At 41.9% G+C, this 20479-nt stretch overlaps 1 protein-coding gene and 1 long non-coding RNA gene across 7 annotated transcripts in view; both read right to left on the bottom strand.

The window, feature by feature from the left end:
* The window catches only part of LOC127469018 (uncharacterized), a 288437-nt gene that overhangs the window by 62592 nt on the left and 205366 nt on the right, over positions 1-20479 (bottom strand). The window lies entirely within an intron of this gene.
* The window catches only part of PLPPR1 (phospholipid phosphatase related 1), a 128406-nt gene that overhangs the window by 59256 nt on the left and 48671 nt on the right, over positions 1-20479 (bottom strand). For all 5 annotated transcript variants that reach the window (XM_051782826.1, XM_051782827.1, XM_051782824.1 and 2 more), the window contains exon 2: positions 9818-9925. In XM_051782826.1, coding sequence (XP_051638786.1) covers positions 9818-9880 — 63 coding nt within the window. In that variant the 5' untranslated portion in view covers positions 9881-9925. The remainder of the gene's footprint in view (positions 1-9817; positions 9926-20479) is intronic.

Below are 20479 nucleotides of genomic sequence, written 5' to 3'. Positions count from 1 at the left end.
AGTGGAATTTTGGATTTTTTTGATATTGGGGCAATTTTGATGGCACCAGGCCTGCTAGAGTCAGATGGGCTTCACATATCTAGCAAAGGCAAAAGGATTCTAGCCTATGAGTTGGCAGGCCTGATAAGGAGGGCTTTAAACTAGGGGATGAAACCAGGCTCTCCAGAGATGAGCCTAAGGGTGGTAAGCCACAGTTAGGGGTGAAATCAGCAGCCCACCTGAAGTGCATGTACACCAGTGCATGCAGTGAGGGTGACAAACAGTAGGAGCTGGAAGCCATCGTGCAGCAGGAAAGCTGTGACATAGCTGCCATCACAGAAACGTGATGGGATGAGTGACATGACTGGAGTGCTGTCATGGATGACTACGTGCTCTTCAGAAGAGACAGGTGAGGTAGGAGAGGTAGGAGAGGTAGGAGAGGTGGAGGTTAGAGAGTCTCTGGATGCTGTAGAACTTGCAGTCAGTGATGATAAGGTTGAGTGTCAATGGGTGAGAATGAGGAGGAGGCCAACAAGGTCAAAATCCTGGTGGGAGTTTGTTATAGAACACCCATCCAGGGTGAAGAGGGTCATGAATTATTCTACAAGCAGCTGGGGGATGCTTCAAGATCGCCAGCCATTGTTCCTGTGGGAGACTTTAACCTGCTGGATGTCTGCTGGGAACTCAGCATAGTGGAGAAGAGGCAGTCTGGAAGCTTCTTGGAGTGTGTGGAGGAGAGCTTCTTGTCACAGCTGGTGAGTGAGCCTGCCAGGGGTGGGCCCTGCTGGACCTGCTGTGTACAAAGAGAGAAGGGCTGATGGGAGATGTGGTGGTTGGGGGCCATCTGGAGCACAGTGACCATGAAATGATGGAGTTTTCAATACTCGGTGAAACAAGGAGGGGTGTCAACCTCTCCCTGGACTTTGGAGGCAGACTTCAGCCTATTCAGGAGACTGATTCGGAGAGTACCTTGGGAAACAGCCATCAAAAACAAAGGAGTCCAGGAGGATGGACATACTTCAAGAAAGGAACCTTGAAGGCGCAGAAGTAGGCTGTCCCTCCGAGCCAAAAGGGGAGCCAGTGGGAAAGATGACTGGCCTGGCTGGATAGGGACCTTTTGCAGGAACTCAGGGAAAAAAAGGGGCAGGAAACTCAGGAAGTGTTTAAGGGTGTTGTTAGGTCACGCAGAAAGGAAATTAGAAAGGCAGTTTGAACTTAATCTGGCCACTTCTGTAAAGGATAATAAGAGATGTTTTTAGAAATACCTCAATAGCAAAGGGCAAAAGGGGTAAGGAAAGCCTCCATTCTTTATTGCATGTGGGGGTGAATATAGTCAACAAAGACAAGGAAAAGACTAAGATACTTAACACCTTCTTTGCCTCAGTTTTCAACAATAAGACACGTCGTCCTCAGGAAAATGGGGCTCCTGAGCTGGCAGGGTCGGGGAGCCAAAAAGCCCCCCTGTTATCCAGGAGGAAGAAGTGAGTGACCTGCTGAGCTACTTGGATCCTCACAAGTCTATAGGACCAGATGGGATCCATCCTGGGGTGATGAGGGAGCTGGTGGAAGAGCTTGCCAAGCCACTCTCCATCATTTATCAAAAGTCCTGGCTCATCAGGGAGGTCCCAGATGACTGGAAGTTGGTCGATGTGACACCCATCCATAAGAAGGGCCGGAAGAAGGATCTGGGAAACTCTAGGCTGGGCAGCCTGACCTCAGTGCCTGGCAAGGTTATGGAGCAGATCATCTTGAGTGTGATCACACAGCACCTACAGGACAGCTGGGGGATCAGGTCCATCCAGCAGGGGTTTACGAGCGGCAAGTCCTGCCTGACACACCTGATCTTCTGTGACCTGCTGACCCGCCTGCTGGATGAGTGGAAGGCTGTGGATGTGTCCACCAAGACTTCAGCAAAGCCTTTGACACATCTCCCATGGCACACTCCTGGAAAAGCTGCAGCTCATGGCTTGGACAGGGGCACTCTGTGCTGGGTTAAGAACTGGCTAGAGAGCTGGGCCCAAAGTGGTGGAGAACGGTGCTGTGTCCAGTTGGCAGCTGGTCACTAGTGGTGTCCCCCAGGGATCAGTGTTGGGCCCAGTCCTGTTTAATATCTTTACTGATGATCTGGATGAGGGGATCGAGTCTACCATTAGCAAATATGCAGATGACACCAAGTTGGGAGGGAGAGTCAATCTACTGGAAGGCAGGAGGGCTCTGCAGAGGGTCCTGGACAAGCTGGAGAGATGGGCTGAATCCAATGGTATAGGGTTCAACAAAGCCAAGTGCCGGGTCCTCCACTTTGGTCACAACAACCCCACGCAGTGCTACAGGCTGGGGACAGAGTGGCTGGAGAGGAGCCAGGCAGAAAGGGACCTGGGAATTTGGATTGACAGGAAGCTGAACATGAGCCAGCAGTGTGCCCAGGTGGCCAAGAAGGTCAATGGCATCCTAACCTGGATCAACAGGACCAGGGAAGTGATTCTTACCCTGGACTCAGCGCTGGTGAGGCCACATCTTGAGTCCCATGTCCAGCTCTGGGCCCCTCAGTTCAGGAAGGATATTGAGGTGCTGGAGCAGGTGCAGAGAAGGGCAACGAGGCTGGTGAAGGGACTCGAGCACAGGTCCCACGAGGAGTGGCTGAGGGAGCTGGGGTTGTTTAACCTGGAGAAGAGGAGGCTCAGGGGAGACCTCATCACTCTCTACAACTCCCTGAAGGGCAGTTGGAGCCAGGTGGGGGTTGGTCTCTTCTCCCAGACAACCAGCAGTAGGACAAGAGGACACAGTCTTAAGCTGTGCCAGGGAAGGTTTAGGTTGGACATCAGGAAGAAGTTCTTACAGAGGGCATGATCAGGCACTGCCCAGGGAGGTGGTGGAATCAACGTCCCTGGAGGTGTTTAAGAAGAGACTGGATGTGGCATTCAGTGCCATGGTCTAGTTGACAAGATGGTGTTAGGTCAAAGGCTGGACTCAATGATCTCAGAGATCTTTTCCAACCTATTTGATTCTGTGATTTTGTGTGAGAACTGGTACTTTTAATCTCTTCCTTGAAACCTCTACCAAAGTACAAACCTTAAGATGTTATTCAGGCTGTTAAAGGCGTTATTTGCAATGCGAAATTTTCAGGATAAATGGGGAGGATAAAGAACATGCTTCATGTGTGTGCAAGCAGGAATACAAACCTTTCATTTATATTTTAAAGAAAAATGCAGCAAAGCAGCTAATCCCTCAAGGGCAGCCCCTTAATGTCTTTTAAGAGGTCCTCAAGATGTTAAGGAGAATCAAATAATAGTGTGCTTTATTTCACAGTGTCCATTTTGGCCAAGAGTCTTCTGTACTCTCTGCCTAATTGTGAAGCACCTAGAAGGATTTTCGTTTATAGTCGAATATATATGAAAGCTGCTTAGCAATTCAATAAAACTAATCCAATGTTCAAGAGACATCTATTCACTGAGATTAAGCCAATTTTATAACATGGAGTTACCCAGTCACCTGGAACAAAGGGAGGTATGTGGAAGATAGATAAAGAAAGCAAATGTGGAGGAATGACTGGCAAATGGGGAACACACAGAGATATCTAGAAAAAGCAACAAACAGATACATATGCTGAGAGAATAAAACAAGAAACAGTGAATCCCAAGAAGCAGAAGAGACTGAAGCATACGGATTATGCAGAAACATCACCCTGCTACAAAGGGAGCTCCCCTGAATTTGGTCAGCATCTGTCACCACCAATTCACGCAGCAGGCCTAACTGGAGGATCTAATGACAGGCAGTTTATACAACACCAGCACATGACACGTCCCTCAGGGCACTTTGTCCTCACAGCATCCCAGTGGAGCAGCACAGCACGACCAAGCACAGCACAGATGGAAAAAGCAAGGCAGAGAGCTTTAAACAGCTTCGTGCGAGACTCCTATGGAAAGGGAAAGAGTTGAGCCACTACACACGAACCACTGGAAAAAACCTTATTTTCTGTCTCAGCAGGAAACAAAATCAAGAAGCCCCACTTGGCGGATACTAGATACTGCTGCAGAACACAGCCACTGATCACTGCAACTATTTGGTTCACCTTGGGATGCTTTTTCAGTTAATGATTATATTAAAGTCTGACTGGATTATTATTTTTCTTATGAGAGAAGTGACTTTTTTTAAAATGACTCCCAATACATTCAATCCTCTTACAAATATAGTTTTGTGGACCACAGCACACAGAAAAACACATTTCACACTCCCCGAACACTGCTCAAGATTAGAGGGTACCATCCACTACACCCAAATGTGCAAAATCTTTTGAGTTTTCAGAACACCTAAACAAAAAACTAGATTACAAAAAGTGCCACACGTGATGACTGTTTTAAATTCACTGATTTTTCACAGCTCTCTAAGTCCTGCTGTGATGCTGATGGCAAACAGAAGTTCAAGGGGCACTTGTCTCACACAAATGATTTCAGTATTGCAGAAATTCTCCTGCTAAAGGGTAGTTCAGCTGTTGGCTTGACTACATGAAATACTGGCAGGAAAATGTAGCTAGGCAAAGAAAGAAGAATCCTTGCCTTCTTTACTTCTCTAAGTTGAAACCATTTTTTCATTACGCTTGAACTGATACTTGAAGATGATTCAATCTGTCCAAACATAAAATAGCAAAATGTAAGGTAAAATATACTCCACTGATTGTAGGAACAGAAATCCTATAAGGCTGTAAAATACCTATAGTTCCAACCAAAGTTTATATCAGAATAGATGTAAGACTAGAGCTTTGAATTTTGCGGATTTTTCATTATATTCTTTGGGGGGAAGGAGAGAAGAGATCTTTCTTATAAAATCTTCATCCCTTTGCAACGCCCTATATATCAAATTGTCAAGAAGAAACAGTTTCCACTCTGCCTGCAAAAGCTTTCCCGAGGGCAGAATAATGGATTTAGTGTGAAAAAGTGGGATCTTCAGATTACAGAATTTGAAAGATGTCCAATGTTTTAAGTTTTAATGGTGTTGCTTATTTGAGTCTGCTCCTACTACCTTGTCATAGTCAGGATTACAATAATCCACAATACAGCACAATGTGGAATACACATCAGTCATATCAAAGTCACTTGTTATTCAGTAACTCTTTGATCCATTTAAGACAATTTAATTAAATCTGGTTCTAGAAAATTGCAGTGTTTTCATGTGCAAAGACACATCTTAGATGGCCCCAGCTCCTTCAGGAGTAACTGCACTTGAAAATAAATCCTCAGATAACTCACACCCTGAAACAATCCAAGCCCTCAAGCCAGGACTTGCAGTGCAAGGAGGAGGAAAAAGGAATAAGAAAATACCACATAAGCAGAAACTCCAGACCAAATTTCACTTTTTGTTATCTAGAGAGCCATTACAGTCCTAACTGCTGTTGATTCAGAAGATATGAGAGGTTTTCCTTGCAGGAAGATGAAGATACTGCTTCTTCAAAAACCACCATTCAAACAGCCACAAGGGCTCTAAAGTTGTTCACATGCCTCCCCCCTGAAATCATGTATAGCTGTAAGGATGCTGTTTACTCACAGTATGGAACTTTCCCTCCAACATTTACTAGCAAATGGAATTATCACATCCCCTTACACTTTCTGTCACTAACAATAAGCATCACATGCACTGAAAATGCAAGGACAGTCACTGATCTACCAAATTCAAAGCCAGACTGGACTCTTCTACACCCCACTAGCTTGAGTTTCGTCCTAGAAAGCTAAACCCGAAAATGAGATGAACACAGAGACAAGAAGACTAAAGCACATGGAAAACACTATTAGGTGAAGGGTAGCTCACCAGTCCCCCAGGAAGAGAACTGGAATTTTCCAGGCACTGCACTTCTCTCACTTCTGTGCATGACATTGCCTAGATCTGAGGGACTTTAGTTGTTCTGCCAATCTATTCCTCACCTGCAGAAAACTGGGTGTACTTCTGTGTACAACACACCTGTACCAGTTGTGATTTTACCTTTCTCCACCTTGAACAAGTACACATGTGGATGCTATGTGGAAAGATGAAACACAGGACTCCTTGGATCACACCTTGCAAAGTGGGATTGCAAAATCCTGGGACAGCTGTGCTGAAGCATTTTTATAGGTGTTTCTGACACTGCTCTGTCACAGACATACCAGCAGGTGAAAGAGGGAGGAGGTGCTCCATAAAGAACTTTGGCAAACAAAGGCCAAAGTGGAAAAGTGAAAGAAGAAGAATATGTGAGAATTTTTTTCCTGTCAAACCAGATGCTGCTTCTCCTACTTTCTCTCATGCTTGCCTACCATCTCTTTAGTGATCAGTCCTGGCCATCAGCAAATCCTCATATAGGCTGCTGTGCACTATTGGCATTTGCTGGGATAGATTCAGGGCATACCAACAGCTGGCAGCTCCACAGCCTCTGCTGCATGCTGAGAGTCCATCACTGGACCAAATGTAGCAGAGGGCTCTGGAAGCTACGGATTAGGGTATCCTGCTCTTTACACTGTTATTTAACATCTGTCCAACGGCTTCAGTCCTCATGGACCAGGTACTCAGTGGTCCATACACTGCTCAAAGCAGTGGCATATGTCAGCTGAATGAGGAACAAAATTGGTCTCATCTGGTGGCAATCTCTTACACGTAAACCAAGGCTGAGAGCAAGCTTCCTGAAGGCTCCTTTCACTGATGCTGGCTGCAAAGGAGGGCAGGGAAAAGACTCCTGCATGTCCCAATTAATTGATTATGTGTTTAACAAAATGTACTTTACCAGATCTTCATGGACATCTGGTGACAAATGCCAGAGTGCAACAGTATATCTTATAATACAATAAAGAACAATCCAGAAAGCTGTCTGCATTATTTGGGAGAGAAACTCAGATCTGATAAGTGGATTAAAATTAGTTTAATGATTCTCTGTTTAGCCTTTAAATCTACTCATAACATGACACTATGTTTCCAATTAGAGAATAAAAATGTCAATTTAACATCTATGTCATTACCAATTAGACATCAGATGCTATCTCTCCATTATTAAAACTTTAATATTTTGAACATAAAAAGGAATTTGTAGAGTCAGGCAAAGGGTCTAAGTTTTTATAATGAGCCATTCATCTTCAGGTCAGGTTCCATAATAACTAACTGCTACAAATTAGTTCAGTGGGAGGAAAATGAAATGGAAAAAAATGGAAATGAGAATTACTGCTGAAACTGTGTCATATTTGTACACACTGAGCATAATGGTATTTATAGTGTCCAAACTCTTTGTGACACCTTATTTCTACCACTGCCACCACAACTTATGTGAAAGCACACTGCCTAGTGGGCAGTTAGCAAATACCTCTTGGCAGGGCATCTGACATGACAATCCAGGCTCAGCATTTTTTTCTTAAGATTAAATACCTCAAGACTTTTAATCACAGGACAAGGCCCCAGGGGAGGTGGCAGCACATTCTGGGGAACAGGCCAATGATAATATTTACTGACCATCTCTTTCTGTACTCATGAGCAGCTGACATGACTGCTGCTGGATTGGTTTTGCACAGAAAAATGTTATCAGGAAAGCAGGTAAGATTATTTTTAGCTGTCCTGCTTTTTGCAACAGCAGTAAGGTGTCACACAGCTAATCAATTCTCATGGTTGCTTCCAAGCTACAAAAATAGGGTCTGCCCTAACTCAGGTAATCCAGCACAGGGCTTGGGTGTCTGGGGCAGCTTGTCTGAAAAAAGAAACCAACACTTACTTTAGTCTCAGAAGCACAGCAGTGGGAAAAGAACACCACCTCCAGTGTACCTTAAGGTTTACAGGTAGCCATTTTCAGACTGAATGGCTACTATCAGTCAATCATCTCTGCACTCCCAGTAGGAAATTAGATCTCCCGTTGTTAATGCTACAATGCTTGACACAAGTCTAAATTTGTAGTCCCAGTAGTGCTAAATTAAAAATCCATACCGTGGGCAAAGAGGGGAAGAAATACATGTTTCATCAAATGTAGCAGAGAGAACATCTTTTCAGACACTACCTCTCTGGTTTTGACTGACTTTTAATTTAAAGTTTTGTTTTAATCAGCAAAGCAAGTATAGGAAAGGACAAGGAATATACACTTATAGAGCAAACACACCTTTATCATCATATCAGTCTTGTCTACAGGAGGAACCATTCATATCTCTGTCATAGGCTTCCAACCATGGTCATCATTCATACACTTAGAGCACTAAAAATCTTCAGAAGTCCTTGTTTAAGCAAAAAATTTGAGAAATCTCATTCCTGATAGTGTTTATTGTTGGTTGGTTTTTTTTTTTCTGAGCTCATTGCTGTTTTTTTCCCATTTTTACCCCTTCTTTCTCTAGCTGTTAGGATAAACAAGTGACTCCTTGCCTCCATCAGCACAGCCCACCCTCAGTTTCCCAGGGAGCAGAGATTCCCCAGGAAGCCAGACATTATGTGACAAATCCCTGTGGAGCATTGTAAGGCTCAGCCACCTTCCCACACTGGTGTCTGCCACAGCTACAGCTGGGAAGGCCCTATGCCAAGCTTTACTACTGGTTTTATCATGCTTCTTCTCTCTCCTAATTTTCCAACCACTCAAAAAGGCCCATTCAAATCAAAACAAAAAGTACTGTTCACACTAATCACCCAGGAATTGTCTGACTATGTTTTTGGGGCTAAGCTGGTAGCACAGAAAGTAGGGAGAACACACAAGGGGACTGTTTCTACCGGCTGAAAAAGGAGGGGACTCCAGCTGATGATGAAGGGTTAGAGAGGGCCTGGATACCAGGGCATACTTTTCCCATGTCCCCTGGGAATGGTCAGTGCTCAGGAGCCCTGAAAAGCAGTGCCCATTTCACCTGCCACTGCTGCCAGCACACTCAAACCCTTCCACGATTTCAGCAGAAGTGGGATAAGTCTTACACAACACTTAGGATTACAGTTAGTCTTTCAACAGTTCTTAGCACTTCTCTTGTGGAAGAGCACAAGTTGCCTCATAATTTGGGCCAGAGGGTCAGTACTGCATCCAAGCTAGGATCAGACAGGTAGCTCTGAAGATGGTTAGTCACAGGCATTTATTTCCTTTTTACCCTGTAAATCTGATGGAAGCTTTCATCCTCCTATGAAACATAGTTGCCTCCCCTTGCCAGGATAACCATCCCAGCCTCATAAGCACCAGTCAGACAAGCACTGATTTAATAATGATATTGGTCAGTCTACCAGTGTTGTGCTAAATAAAAGACCCACAAAATAGCATTTGTATAGAGTAAAATAATCAGTCACCAACTACCCTTAACAAAGATGTGGATCATACTCCATGATGGGAACATCCACTCCTTCAGCTTCACTGCTAGACAATTCACAGCCCTTGTGCTAGCCAAGCTTCTTCATCACACTTAATGGACAGGCTCGCCTCATCTACATTGTATGTTCCACTTGAATGGAAATCAGAGCTGAGTGTTGTTTCCTAAGCCTATGAACCATGAGACTGTGAAGTCAGAAATCTCCTTAAACGAGGTCTAGTTCTTGTGCAGCATGAAGATGGATAAGGGTCTGAGAAAAGACGGGAAGATGACCTGTTACTGACCCACATCTGCAACTACTGCCTGTTCTCTGCCAAATACCACAGGACAGGCCAGCAAGCCAGATGGAGAGGTCTTGGAAACACAGCATCTACTTGTTCTTGTACCCAAGATCTGGATAACTTGTGCAGGACTGTTTCCAGGGGAACTTGATGGTATCAAGTATGAAAATGGATATTTATGTTATCAAGTAAGAAATCATCCTTCCCTGCTAGCAAAATGGGCAACAAATTACTTAATTCCTGCAGGACAGAGCTGCCTTCTCTGTAGGTTTGGCAGCTGAATGCTGGACTCACCTCAACAAAGATGAAGCAGGGGATGATGGAATAACTTCTCTGGGTATTGTTTCCTAAAGCCATTTCTCATCACACTTTTTGGGGAGGCACTGTTCAAAACTTTATATCCTGGAAAACAAAAGACAAAGGTATTTCAGTATGTTTCACCTTTTTTTTTTTCAAATTCATGACAAGGTTCATAACACAGAGCAATGACATATCAGACCAAGAATACAGATTAAAAATAACATCAAGGTCTAACTTGTGGTTGTACAAAATAGCCTGAGAAAGCATACCCTTGCAACGCAAAAGAAGAGACAGACACAGGTTACAAGATATATTATCTACAGAACAAAGGGTGATAAGGAATACAACAGTTTCCTTAATTACAGTCTATTCCAAACCAAAGGCTTCTTCTTCAGGATTCCAAGATCACATTTTCAGCCCACTGACCTGCGTACAGTGTGTTTTAAATCAGTAAGATTTAGCAATTGACTTGTAAACTTGCACTTTAAAAGACACACATACTGTGCAAATGATCAGAATGTTTATCTGCATAACCTGCCTGCTCAAAATGGCAGCATGTCTTATGCACAAATAAACCCCAACCAGTAACAAGCAAACACAATAAAAATGCAATGAAGCACTGGGCCCTTACTGCAGAGCCTTTCTGCCCTGCTATAAATCCATACCTTAACATGCAAACCCCCAACTACTTAGCATTACTTCTGTATTAGAATAGCCAGAATAGCTACTGGCTATTCTAATTAACATAACCTTATAATGCTCTGTGCTAAGACACTGTCTTTACAGCACAAAAAGTAGGAAAGTAGAAAAAAGAAGACTAACACAAAGGATTTTTACTGAGAGTGTGTGTGATGTTCTGCATGCACAAGGTAACACATCAAGATGCTAAGTCTGGTTTAAATGACTTTAGAGAAACATATAGACTAGCACGGAAGGAGTGAGGCTGGAAAAGCAGCATGTAGTCCGGAGCTGCCAGGTGCATCCTTGCACAGAGCATGAGACACAGAAGAGAATCAAAATCCTCTGCTATCAGTTTTAACCTGAGCACATCAGCAAGGGCAGATTTAGGCAGACTCAGCCTCACAGACAACACTTATACAGAAATTCTGTCCCGATGACAAGCCTCTCCCCGGGTCAGGGCCAGGGAGGAGGAAGGAGATGAAAGCTGATGCATCTTGCAGAGGATGCTTTGCACAGAATCTTACCACGACTCTTTGACCTCACTGGCATCTGGGTGGCAATTCAGGCCTTGGCATATGGAGCCTTTGAGGTTCACCAAGGGGTCAGTGCTTTCTCACCAGCTCTCAGCAGGGTTACTGGAGGAAATACTGTGACCAGAGCAGGGAGTTCAGCCAAGGTTACGAAGCCTGATGGAGGAGCTGGATCAGCTGCCAGTGCTTGCCACCTGCACCACGATGCAGGCTCTTGTCTCACCACCTATAAACTACTTAACATATTCCTTATCTCGGCTCCTCCAAACTTGACCCAGAGCTGTAAAATACACAATGTATAAGACAGTTCCAGGCACAGCAGAGCTCCAGTGACTCCAGTGAAGCCACATTCTGTCTCAGGAGTGATTTCTGAACTGTTAATCATTGAGAAATGCAGTTTCAGGTCAGACAAAACAGTCAGGAATGTCATCTGTGATGTGCTTCAGACACTCCCATCCTACACAGTATCCCCATTATGAAATACAAATATTCTGGATTTTCAAAAAAACTATTTTTCCAATTACGCTTCAACTCTACTTAGGAGATAAAATGGGTTTTATCTGAGAGGTTAGTGTCATTGTTTAAAAAAAGACAAGGTAATTCAATCCCATTTGGGCTGTGGAAAAGAATTGAGTAATTCATTTTTTAACCACACTTTTCATACTACAAGCCCTTGTGCCATGTGGCTCTCCCTGTAACTTGCCAAACACATGGTGCTTGGTAGAATAACAGGTTGAAGAGTCAGAACAGCTTACAGAGCATTATTCCATGAAACTCTTTTGTATCCTGGAGATAAACACTCAGCGTCTTTCTTTGCAAATCCTGTTTTTCAAATGGCTTAGTGCAAAGATGTTAATACCTCAGCACCTTCATGAATGCTATGCCTGATCAAGCTTAGAAATAATCAAGATTTTCTATAACATCATGCTGTAACCCCAAGCCATGCCCTCAGATCCAACTGCTGTGTGTTCTTAACCAAAGCAGAGGGCTGCAAGACAATCCAAGAATTTAGGAAACATTCTCAACAGATGACTAAAAGAAAGTTCACAAATCAGCAATGAAGCTAAGGGTTCATAGCAGTCATATGAAATTGCTTGATTTAATGCTAGGGGACTCCTGATGTCATAAATATGTATCGCTGTGTCCGTTCCTTTAAGCTTACTGTGAGCCACTGGTTTAAGAAACTGCATTGCCTATGGGAGAGCATTTTACATGTCAGCTACTCTCCTATGTGATGACACATTTGTACAAGTCAGACATAAGTAGTAAGAGACTAAATAGTTGCCTGATCAAGCCAGCTAATTCCTAGACTGTGGGAAAACTCTCAGCTAGCCTGTGCTTGTCATAGCAGCTCTTTTCATCAGGTTACTTGAGCGAAGAGTAAAGTGAAGCAACAGCATGATCTTCGGGGGAGTACCATCTTTTGTCTCTCTTCAGCTGGCAATGAGTCCTCTAGGGACTCAGCAAAACACACCTTACAGCAATCCCTAGATGCTCCAGCCTGTACAGCAGTCAGAGATAACTCACTTTTGCCCAAAGAATTATAATAAGATGTAAAACAAGTGTTTAGTAACAGTCCTGTTCTATAATCCATGAAGATCTCTTCACATTGAACAAACTTTCACAGTGCAAAGCCTCTGACCAAAGCAATGGCAAATAGAAGCTATATTATCAGTATTTGGTACTGCTTTTTCCATTTGTTATTTCTGTTTTTACCAATTTTACTCAATTGTTAAGGAACTCACATGAGCAAAACTGTAAGAGTCTTTTTAGATCCCACTAGCTGTGACCTTTCCAGGCCAGGTACATTAGCATAGCATGGGAGTAGAATTGGTCAAACCTACCCTAACTAAATAGGGACCACTGTAGAAGGTGTATTAATAACCTGAAACCCCATTATTATGAGGTGCTTCTCACTCTTTAAACAATATATATAATTGTACAATACAACACTGGTGAACTAATTAGAATTAGTTAGTTCTCATTTTGTTCAATTTACTTCACATGTGTTTTCAGAAAGCCCTTGATCTACAGCATAGGAGGTGATCGTCTGACATCTGGGAGAACAAGTGGAGCTATAGAATATACATACTTGAATTGAAAAGTAAATATAAAGGACAGCAAAGAAAAAAAAATTCAAGCTGAAGAGATTTTCCTGCCGCAGGGATCCATCAGAGGGAATGGCTTTTAGAATGCCCCATTCAGGTATGTTCTGAAGCTTTTTATGTGAGCATGTGGCAGACAGCAAAAAGGACATATCTAGGACAAACTAGCATTTCCTCAGCCTTTATAGTGTAAGTTCCTGCAGCACACACAGTACAGCTGATTGTTTCTCTGTGTAATCAGTGCTCAAACCAATTAACTGGTGGTCCGTTCCTCTGGAGACAGTGGTCACCTTTATGTTTTTTAAGCCATGTCCTGCATAGGTAAGAAGATGAACAACATATTTTATGTATTGCTACAGTGGATATCTGGGCATCTGTATAAAATACTCAAATCAACAATCCAGAAAATCTAACAGGTACTGTTTATTGTAGTTTTCAGCTGTGTTTCATTTAATCAATACCAATGAATGTTTCTTTTGCCACTGAGTTAGAGATCGCCAGCCTGAAATCCAGAAACTGCTGCACAGACCAAGGTAACAGCAAAGCCACTGGCACATGTGGGACATCAATTCACTGCAGAACCCTAAATCCGCTCGGCCCAGAGGTGAGGAGGGCAACCACTGATCATTTGGTACCAGGATGTGATGCAAGCACAAAAAAAATGTATTTCTGTCCCTCTACTTCTAGACAGGTTGAAAATCTTTACAGTAGCAGCTAACACTGTTCCAAAAATAAGATATAAATGTTGTAGTAGAAAAAACACCAGCTATTTCTATAACAATGTAAAAGATACTTTAAATGTCAGCATTTCCCTATTTGTAAATTAGTTTAACCTTTTATTAGCAATTTGCAAACCTCTCTTGGCAATTGGCTTCAAATTATAAAGATCTTTATTTTCACTAAATTAAGAATTCTGTTTACAAGTAAAAAAAAGATCACCAAAATTTCTGACCAGTCCATCAAGCACCAATTTGCCCAACTGCAACAGGGAATTCCGCATGTCAAACCTCCATTCAATTAAGGAAACAAATTAAAATTAATGCCACTGCTGACAATGATTATCTGAGCTTTAGCAGAAAACTGTATCATTATAATGACTATTTATTATATACTTCTTACAGATCTCATTTTAAAGCAGGGTCCTCTGTTTCCTGTGGGGGAAACAAAGAGTAGAAGCAATTTGCCAAACATCACACAATGACTCAATGTCTGGGCTGAAGAAAGACATATTATTCTCAGACTCCTGTCAAGTGCTCTGTTCACTTGACAATACAATCCCTGCATGTGCTTGCTAATTCCTGCACAAGAACTGTACAGTTCTCATTGTACATTTTAGTAATACAGGTTTCCCTGATTGCTTGCTGCTGGAACCAGCAGAACACACATTTTCACCCTTACACAAGTGCTGATCAAACATGTACCAAGATGTGACAGCCTCACATTCTCTCTACAGCTTCACCCTGGCATGTCCAAAGGCACCTCATTATCCTAGTGCCACCGCAGCATGAGCATGCAGGTAATTCTGAACAGGTTGCAACAGGACAACAGTGGGTTAAAATGTCTTTCCCAAAGCTCTCTTCCACACAAGCCTAACCAATGCAAACAAAAGGGTCTAAGATTTTACTGCAAAAGGCAGTCACGGCTATTTCGTGTTCTCCAAGTATAGACATTTTAGCGTTTTCAAAGTGATCAAAACCACAATGGTGGCAGGAATCAATGCAAAAGCCAAACTGTGTGGGAAAAAGCACATATGACATTGTAGCATGAAGACCTGCTTGCCTGCCTTGCACTCAAACACAATGCAGACCACTTGCTTGGTATCACTGTTTAAAAAGAATAAAACCAAGAAAATGGCATCACGGCTGCAACAATTAGAAGGTACCAGACAAACGGCACTCAGTTTGCTGTCTCAATAAGCCACAACATACTGGTTTTTAACTACAAATGAGAAAGTTATCCTTTGGATCATGCTGCCCTTGAGGAAAAGTGTATACTCACTTTAGAGCCTGGAAAAGAGGGAAGACACTCGCTTATCTCTGTTTTTCCATGATCAGAGAACCCCTTGCCCATCCACTATGAACTAAGAGGCAAAGAGCTGTCAACACTAAGCCCATCAGACCAGTAACATGGTGTCAGAGTGGAGACACTGGGTATCCAAAACCTGACTGAGTCATACTTGATTTTCAGTTGATAACTATGAAATTGCCTGGTAGCTGATCATGAACAAATGTGTGCAGTAAGTTTCAACCCTTGGCTGATGACTGTCTCCCAGATTGTCTCCTGTGTGAGGAGCAGGACGTCCTACTTTGCCAGAACACTGAAAAGAGGAGTTGAACACACAAAGCAGAAGTTCAGAGTACTGGATCTAAATCTCACCACACAGAATACAACTCATTATAAACTTTTCTAACAGTGTAAATGCCTGTTTTCCAGTTTTGCTACACCATTCAAATAAATTGTCCTGTCAGTGGAAGTACTTCTTGCAGGTGTCTCCTCAGATCCCTTACAAGAAACTACATATCACTAATGACAGCAAGGAAAGGAACAAAAACCTGCCAACAATATGCAAAGTAAGCCCACACATGTTCTCCATCACAAAAAACCCCCCCAAAAAAACAAAACAATTTTGCAGTATTTAAGACAGAAAAGCACTTTTTCTGATGAGAGTTCTGACCTTTTTCTGCTAGAAGTCACATTTTAACATTTCAGCACTCACAGCAGAAAACCATTTTATGGCTAACGATACCAAAGTAATACAGTTCACAGCATATCTGAAATGACAACCCTTGCTACAAAACCCACCTTGTTATGAATAAAGCTACATGAATAGCTATCTGGATTCCTAAACTCATTCTCCTAAAAATGTGTTGCTGGTGGCAATGCAGAGTTTGATCCATAGAAGAACAGGATGCCACAGATTTTAAGAGTCCTGTTAGGGTTGTTTTCCCTTGCTTCTATCTTCATATGGAAAATTATCCCATATCTGAATGATAAGCAGCAGTATAAAATCTATGGATACGGTTCTGCACCACTTATACCTTCAAGAGAGTTTAAGTGTTCTGTCAGCACAGCAGAGGCCTTGTAACAACTTCTCACTGTGGGAGAAGTGGGAGGAAAGTGAAATCTCAATGCCACAGCTCCTAGCAACAAAATTTACATTTATGCCACTTGGCCAGAACTTCACAGATGTTGTGTAAGTAGAACACAAACATAACTGTGCAAATAGCAGCTATATGTATGCTAATATCCAGAAAGCCAAACAAAATGGCCACAAGCCTTATTTTGAACTATCTCACACCCATGAACCTCTCCTTGTCCTGCATGTCTCAAACTGTCATCATGGTTGATCTGTTCCATTTGGTGATACACTGAATTCCTTCCTAAAATTTTCAGTATATCACTTAGTTGGTGTTGGTTTGAATGATACCCACCAAAGTTTGGTGTCACGTCAGCTTAATCTGCTATAGCTGATAACGCTTCTCTCTTTCTTGCAAAAGGATTAGCAGGGCATGATAAATAAAGAAGGGAATTCTTTAAAAAATGAAACAAGCAGTCTCTGGAAAAAAACAACAAACCACTGAATTTATCCATGAAATTAACAAGACTGATCCTGCTCCCTACTCTCATTTAACTCAAATAAGCTAATTGTTCTAGCTCTCATTTAATCCCTTCAAACTTTAAAGAGAATCTAAATGAAACTGTTGTGCAGTATCTTGGGGAAAAGAAAGACTATTTCTGGCCTTTACCCATCCATCTGAAGGCATGTCATTTTGACTTAGACTAATTAATTTGCCTTGTGATCTTCACTGAACAAATGCAAAAGGGAATTGGTTGTTTCTTTTACCTTTGATTGGTTAAAACTCCATCTATCTTTATGGACATCTACAGCAATAAACCAGCAGGTGTGGTCAACATGAAAGTAACTCTTCATATACATAAAGTACTCTATTACAGAGATTAGTTAAATGATCAGTTTAATGAAAATATATCGTACAGAGCTCTATGTTCAGTGTCTCATTTGCACAACCCATAAAGAAAATAATCAAGACGATTTATTATTTACACTAGCCTTGCAAGGCTCTGGCTGTAAACTAGATATTGAAGTATGATCTCCCTGATATTTGGGATGCTACCATGAAGGGCTTGTGCCTGAATTTCACTCTTTGAAACCAATTCCATTGCACTTAGTGACTCTCCATGCAAAGCACCAACAGGCATTGAGGAAACTGAACAACTGCAACAGGAGAAAACCAGCAGCCTCCTCCTCAGGCTGTTATTACAGTCAACTGGTGAAAAAAAGAGGAAGACATTGAAGGGAAAGAAGAAAGCAAAAGAAAATTTCAAGAATACAGAAAGTTACAATGCAATGGTGCAAAGGAGAGGAACATTTGATGAGGTATAGAAAAATTCCTACAGGATGGAGGGCAGGAAAGGAAAACAGACCACAGGTTTTGCCTGGGATGTAAAACCACAGGACTGAAAATTCTGTTTACTTTAATAAAGGGGTATCAATGCAAGAGACTCCCTTCCCCTCCCCAATTTATCAGGATTTTGCAGAAGATATTTTAATATTATTTTTTTAATTATTATAATAATTTAATACAGGAAAAAAATGTCTAAAGATATTTTCCTTAATGCAGAAAACTGGCTTTGTTTTTTTCTTTACAAAACCTCCTTAGCCAACAGTCCTACTGAAATCTATTGAGCTACAAAAAAAAAATCCAAAGGGCTGCTTAAGTGTTAGAAAGAATGAGACGTATTTGTTCTTTATTTGTTATGGAATTTCACAGCTCTGCACAGAACTAATATTCAAAAATCCAGTATTAAAAACATATTTCAAAAATACATGCTGCATGGTGCTCTTGTATGCCATCCCTGCTGAGCCTGAAGTCCAAGTAAGCCACTGATCCAAACATTTGCATGGAAGGACCAGGCTTGTGCAAAGTGCCAGCTACTCTCAGGCTTCAGATGGACATCTCCAAGTAAATTTCCAGACTCCTCTCCTCCCACTACCCTGCTATGACCACTTAGGAAGCCCACACTTTTGGAGGGTGTTCATACAGGTTAGATGAACCAGCAAAAATATTGAGATGAGCATGAGAAGGAACAGAGCACAGCGGTGTTAGACAGGGCAAGGGGAACAAAATCAGGTGAGTACCATGTTTCTATTTATTTCCAAATTTTTTTTTTTCAGGGGATGAATGTTGCATTGCAAATTTCCTCTCAAAATCATGGTGAGCTAAAATTAAAAACTAGGCATGTAATAGGCACAAGCTAGTGGACTCTAGATAGAAAGAAAAAAACCATTCATTTTGTTCCCTTAGGCCCAGCAAGCAAAACTGTGTGAGTATTGATTGCAAGCTGTAATGTTATGAAAGTAAACAAGCAACTGCCTCACCACAATGCAGCCTTTGGCAATGAGTCCAGAGGCAGAGCCTCTTGCTCCTCTGACATTCTGTGATTCATATTGGCAGTGGAGCTGTCAGAGCCACACAAGGACTGCATGGATTCACAGTCCTGCAAATCCGACAGAAAGCCAATCTTACGTGGACTTTTTGATTGTTCACTTGGTTTATAAACATCACCTTCACCTTCAAACCTTGCAAGGACAGAGCACAAAGGATTCCTGCCATATCTGCTCGCTTCCCTCATATGAAACACTATGGTAGAAGCCCTCCTTAATAGCAATAAAAAAATTTTTTTTTTTTGCTTTCCTCTTTTTATGTCTGTGTCCATTATGTGGCCAAGGGAAGCAAATATAATCCCTATAGGCTGAATAGTATAATTTGCCCACTTCTAAGGACAGTATTGAACTACAGCTCACGTGGTTTATGTGGGCCTCAGAAACACAATCTGGATGGAAAGTCAAGACTTTAAGAATTTACTGTTAGACTACAACATATCTTAACAGTCTAAAAAATAACTTGTTATTAGTCCAGATCTATTTATTACCATAAAAAATACAGTAAATGATAGCACAAACATTTCTAAATAGTGAAAAATCTGTTACAGACTTTATAATACCTCTCTGTTCTCTGTGGTGTTATGCTTTCCTCAGACTCCTCCCTGAGTCCTACTTAGACTAGAACAGGAGAGAGAGGGTTATGGCAAGCTGTCATTGTCCACAGCTTTTCTCCAAGAGAAAGGTATCAATGCTGATGGGGGGAGCTTATTCCTCTTTTAGTCTAGGATCCAATTTGGCTTATTTTTATACATTTTCGAACATACCTTACTCCTTGCTTGTTCTACACTCGTCTGCAATTCCATGCCACATTCAGATTTCATAGACTCATAGGATCATTTTGGTTGGAAAAGTCCTCTAAGACGGTGGAGTCTGACTGTTAAACTCGACACTGCCAAATCCACCACTAAATCATGGCCCCAAGTGCCACACTCACGTCTTTTAAATTCTTCCAGAGATGGTGACTCTACCACTTCCCCGGACAGCCTTTTCCAGAGCTTTACAACTGTTTTAGGGAAGTCATTATTCCAAATATCCAATCTATTGGATAGCTATACTTTATATTTTCTTTTGTCTCTCTTTGTAACACCTAAAACCAGCTTGACCGAAGCCATAACTTCTCTCCTTTTCCAGAAACTGACCAATAGTGGGTGGGTGGGCTGGTTGTATCACGTTGTGCCCACAGTTTTCAAGCCTCTGCTATTATCCCATGTCTGTTCTTCTCCATCCTGCAATTTTATTCTATGTTCAGACAGTTCATTTTTAAAAGAATACAGAACTTGTTAGTTCTACCTACTAGGCAGAGAAATTAATGAAGATTATTATAAAAATAGGCATTAAATTATACAATCATATAAAAGTAAGTTGAAGCTAAAACTGATTAAATAAGAGCTATCACTCTTTTAGACAAGAGTGAACAAAGATCAGAATAAAGCTCCAGGCAAACCCTGACAACACAGTTCTGACAAAACCTTGTCCTCAAAGCATTATTCAGAACCTGTGCTGCTACTAGAAAAGGCAATAGCATTTCTCTGGCTACAAGGCCACCACCTAGATTTTGATAGACAGTAATGCCCTAGATCTTGAGAGTGTAAAATATGTTTTTTCACCTACGAATCCAGCAAGGCCTTTGCAAACCTTTCTATTGAGATAAGCTCCTGATTAGGGTTGAATCTTGGTCTTCTTGGAGGCCTGCACCCTTGCCTGTGTAATTTTATCTCACAACACCTGTAGAGGCCTCAGAGGAGCTCACACAGCCATTGTTTGCCCTGTTAAACATTTGATTTTTAAAGCCAATATAGTCTACACAAACATCTGAACTTTTAAAGTGACTACAGCACAAAAAGACAAATCCTGAAATTCCCGTAGCTGAGACCAT

The sequence above is a fragment of the Manacus candei genome, unplaced genomic scaffold (assembly GCF_025592945.1).
Source record: "Manacus candei isolate 608988 ecotype Guabito, Panama unplaced genomic scaffold, ASM2559294v1 h1tg000016l, whole genome shotgun sequence".
In the NCBI taxonomy this organism is placed as follows: Eukaryota; Metazoa; Chordata; class Aves; order Passeriformes; family Pipridae; genus Manacus; species Manacus candei.
The sequence above is the reverse complement of the archived record's forward strand: the minus strand, read 5'-3'. Positions and strand labels throughout refer to the sequence as shown.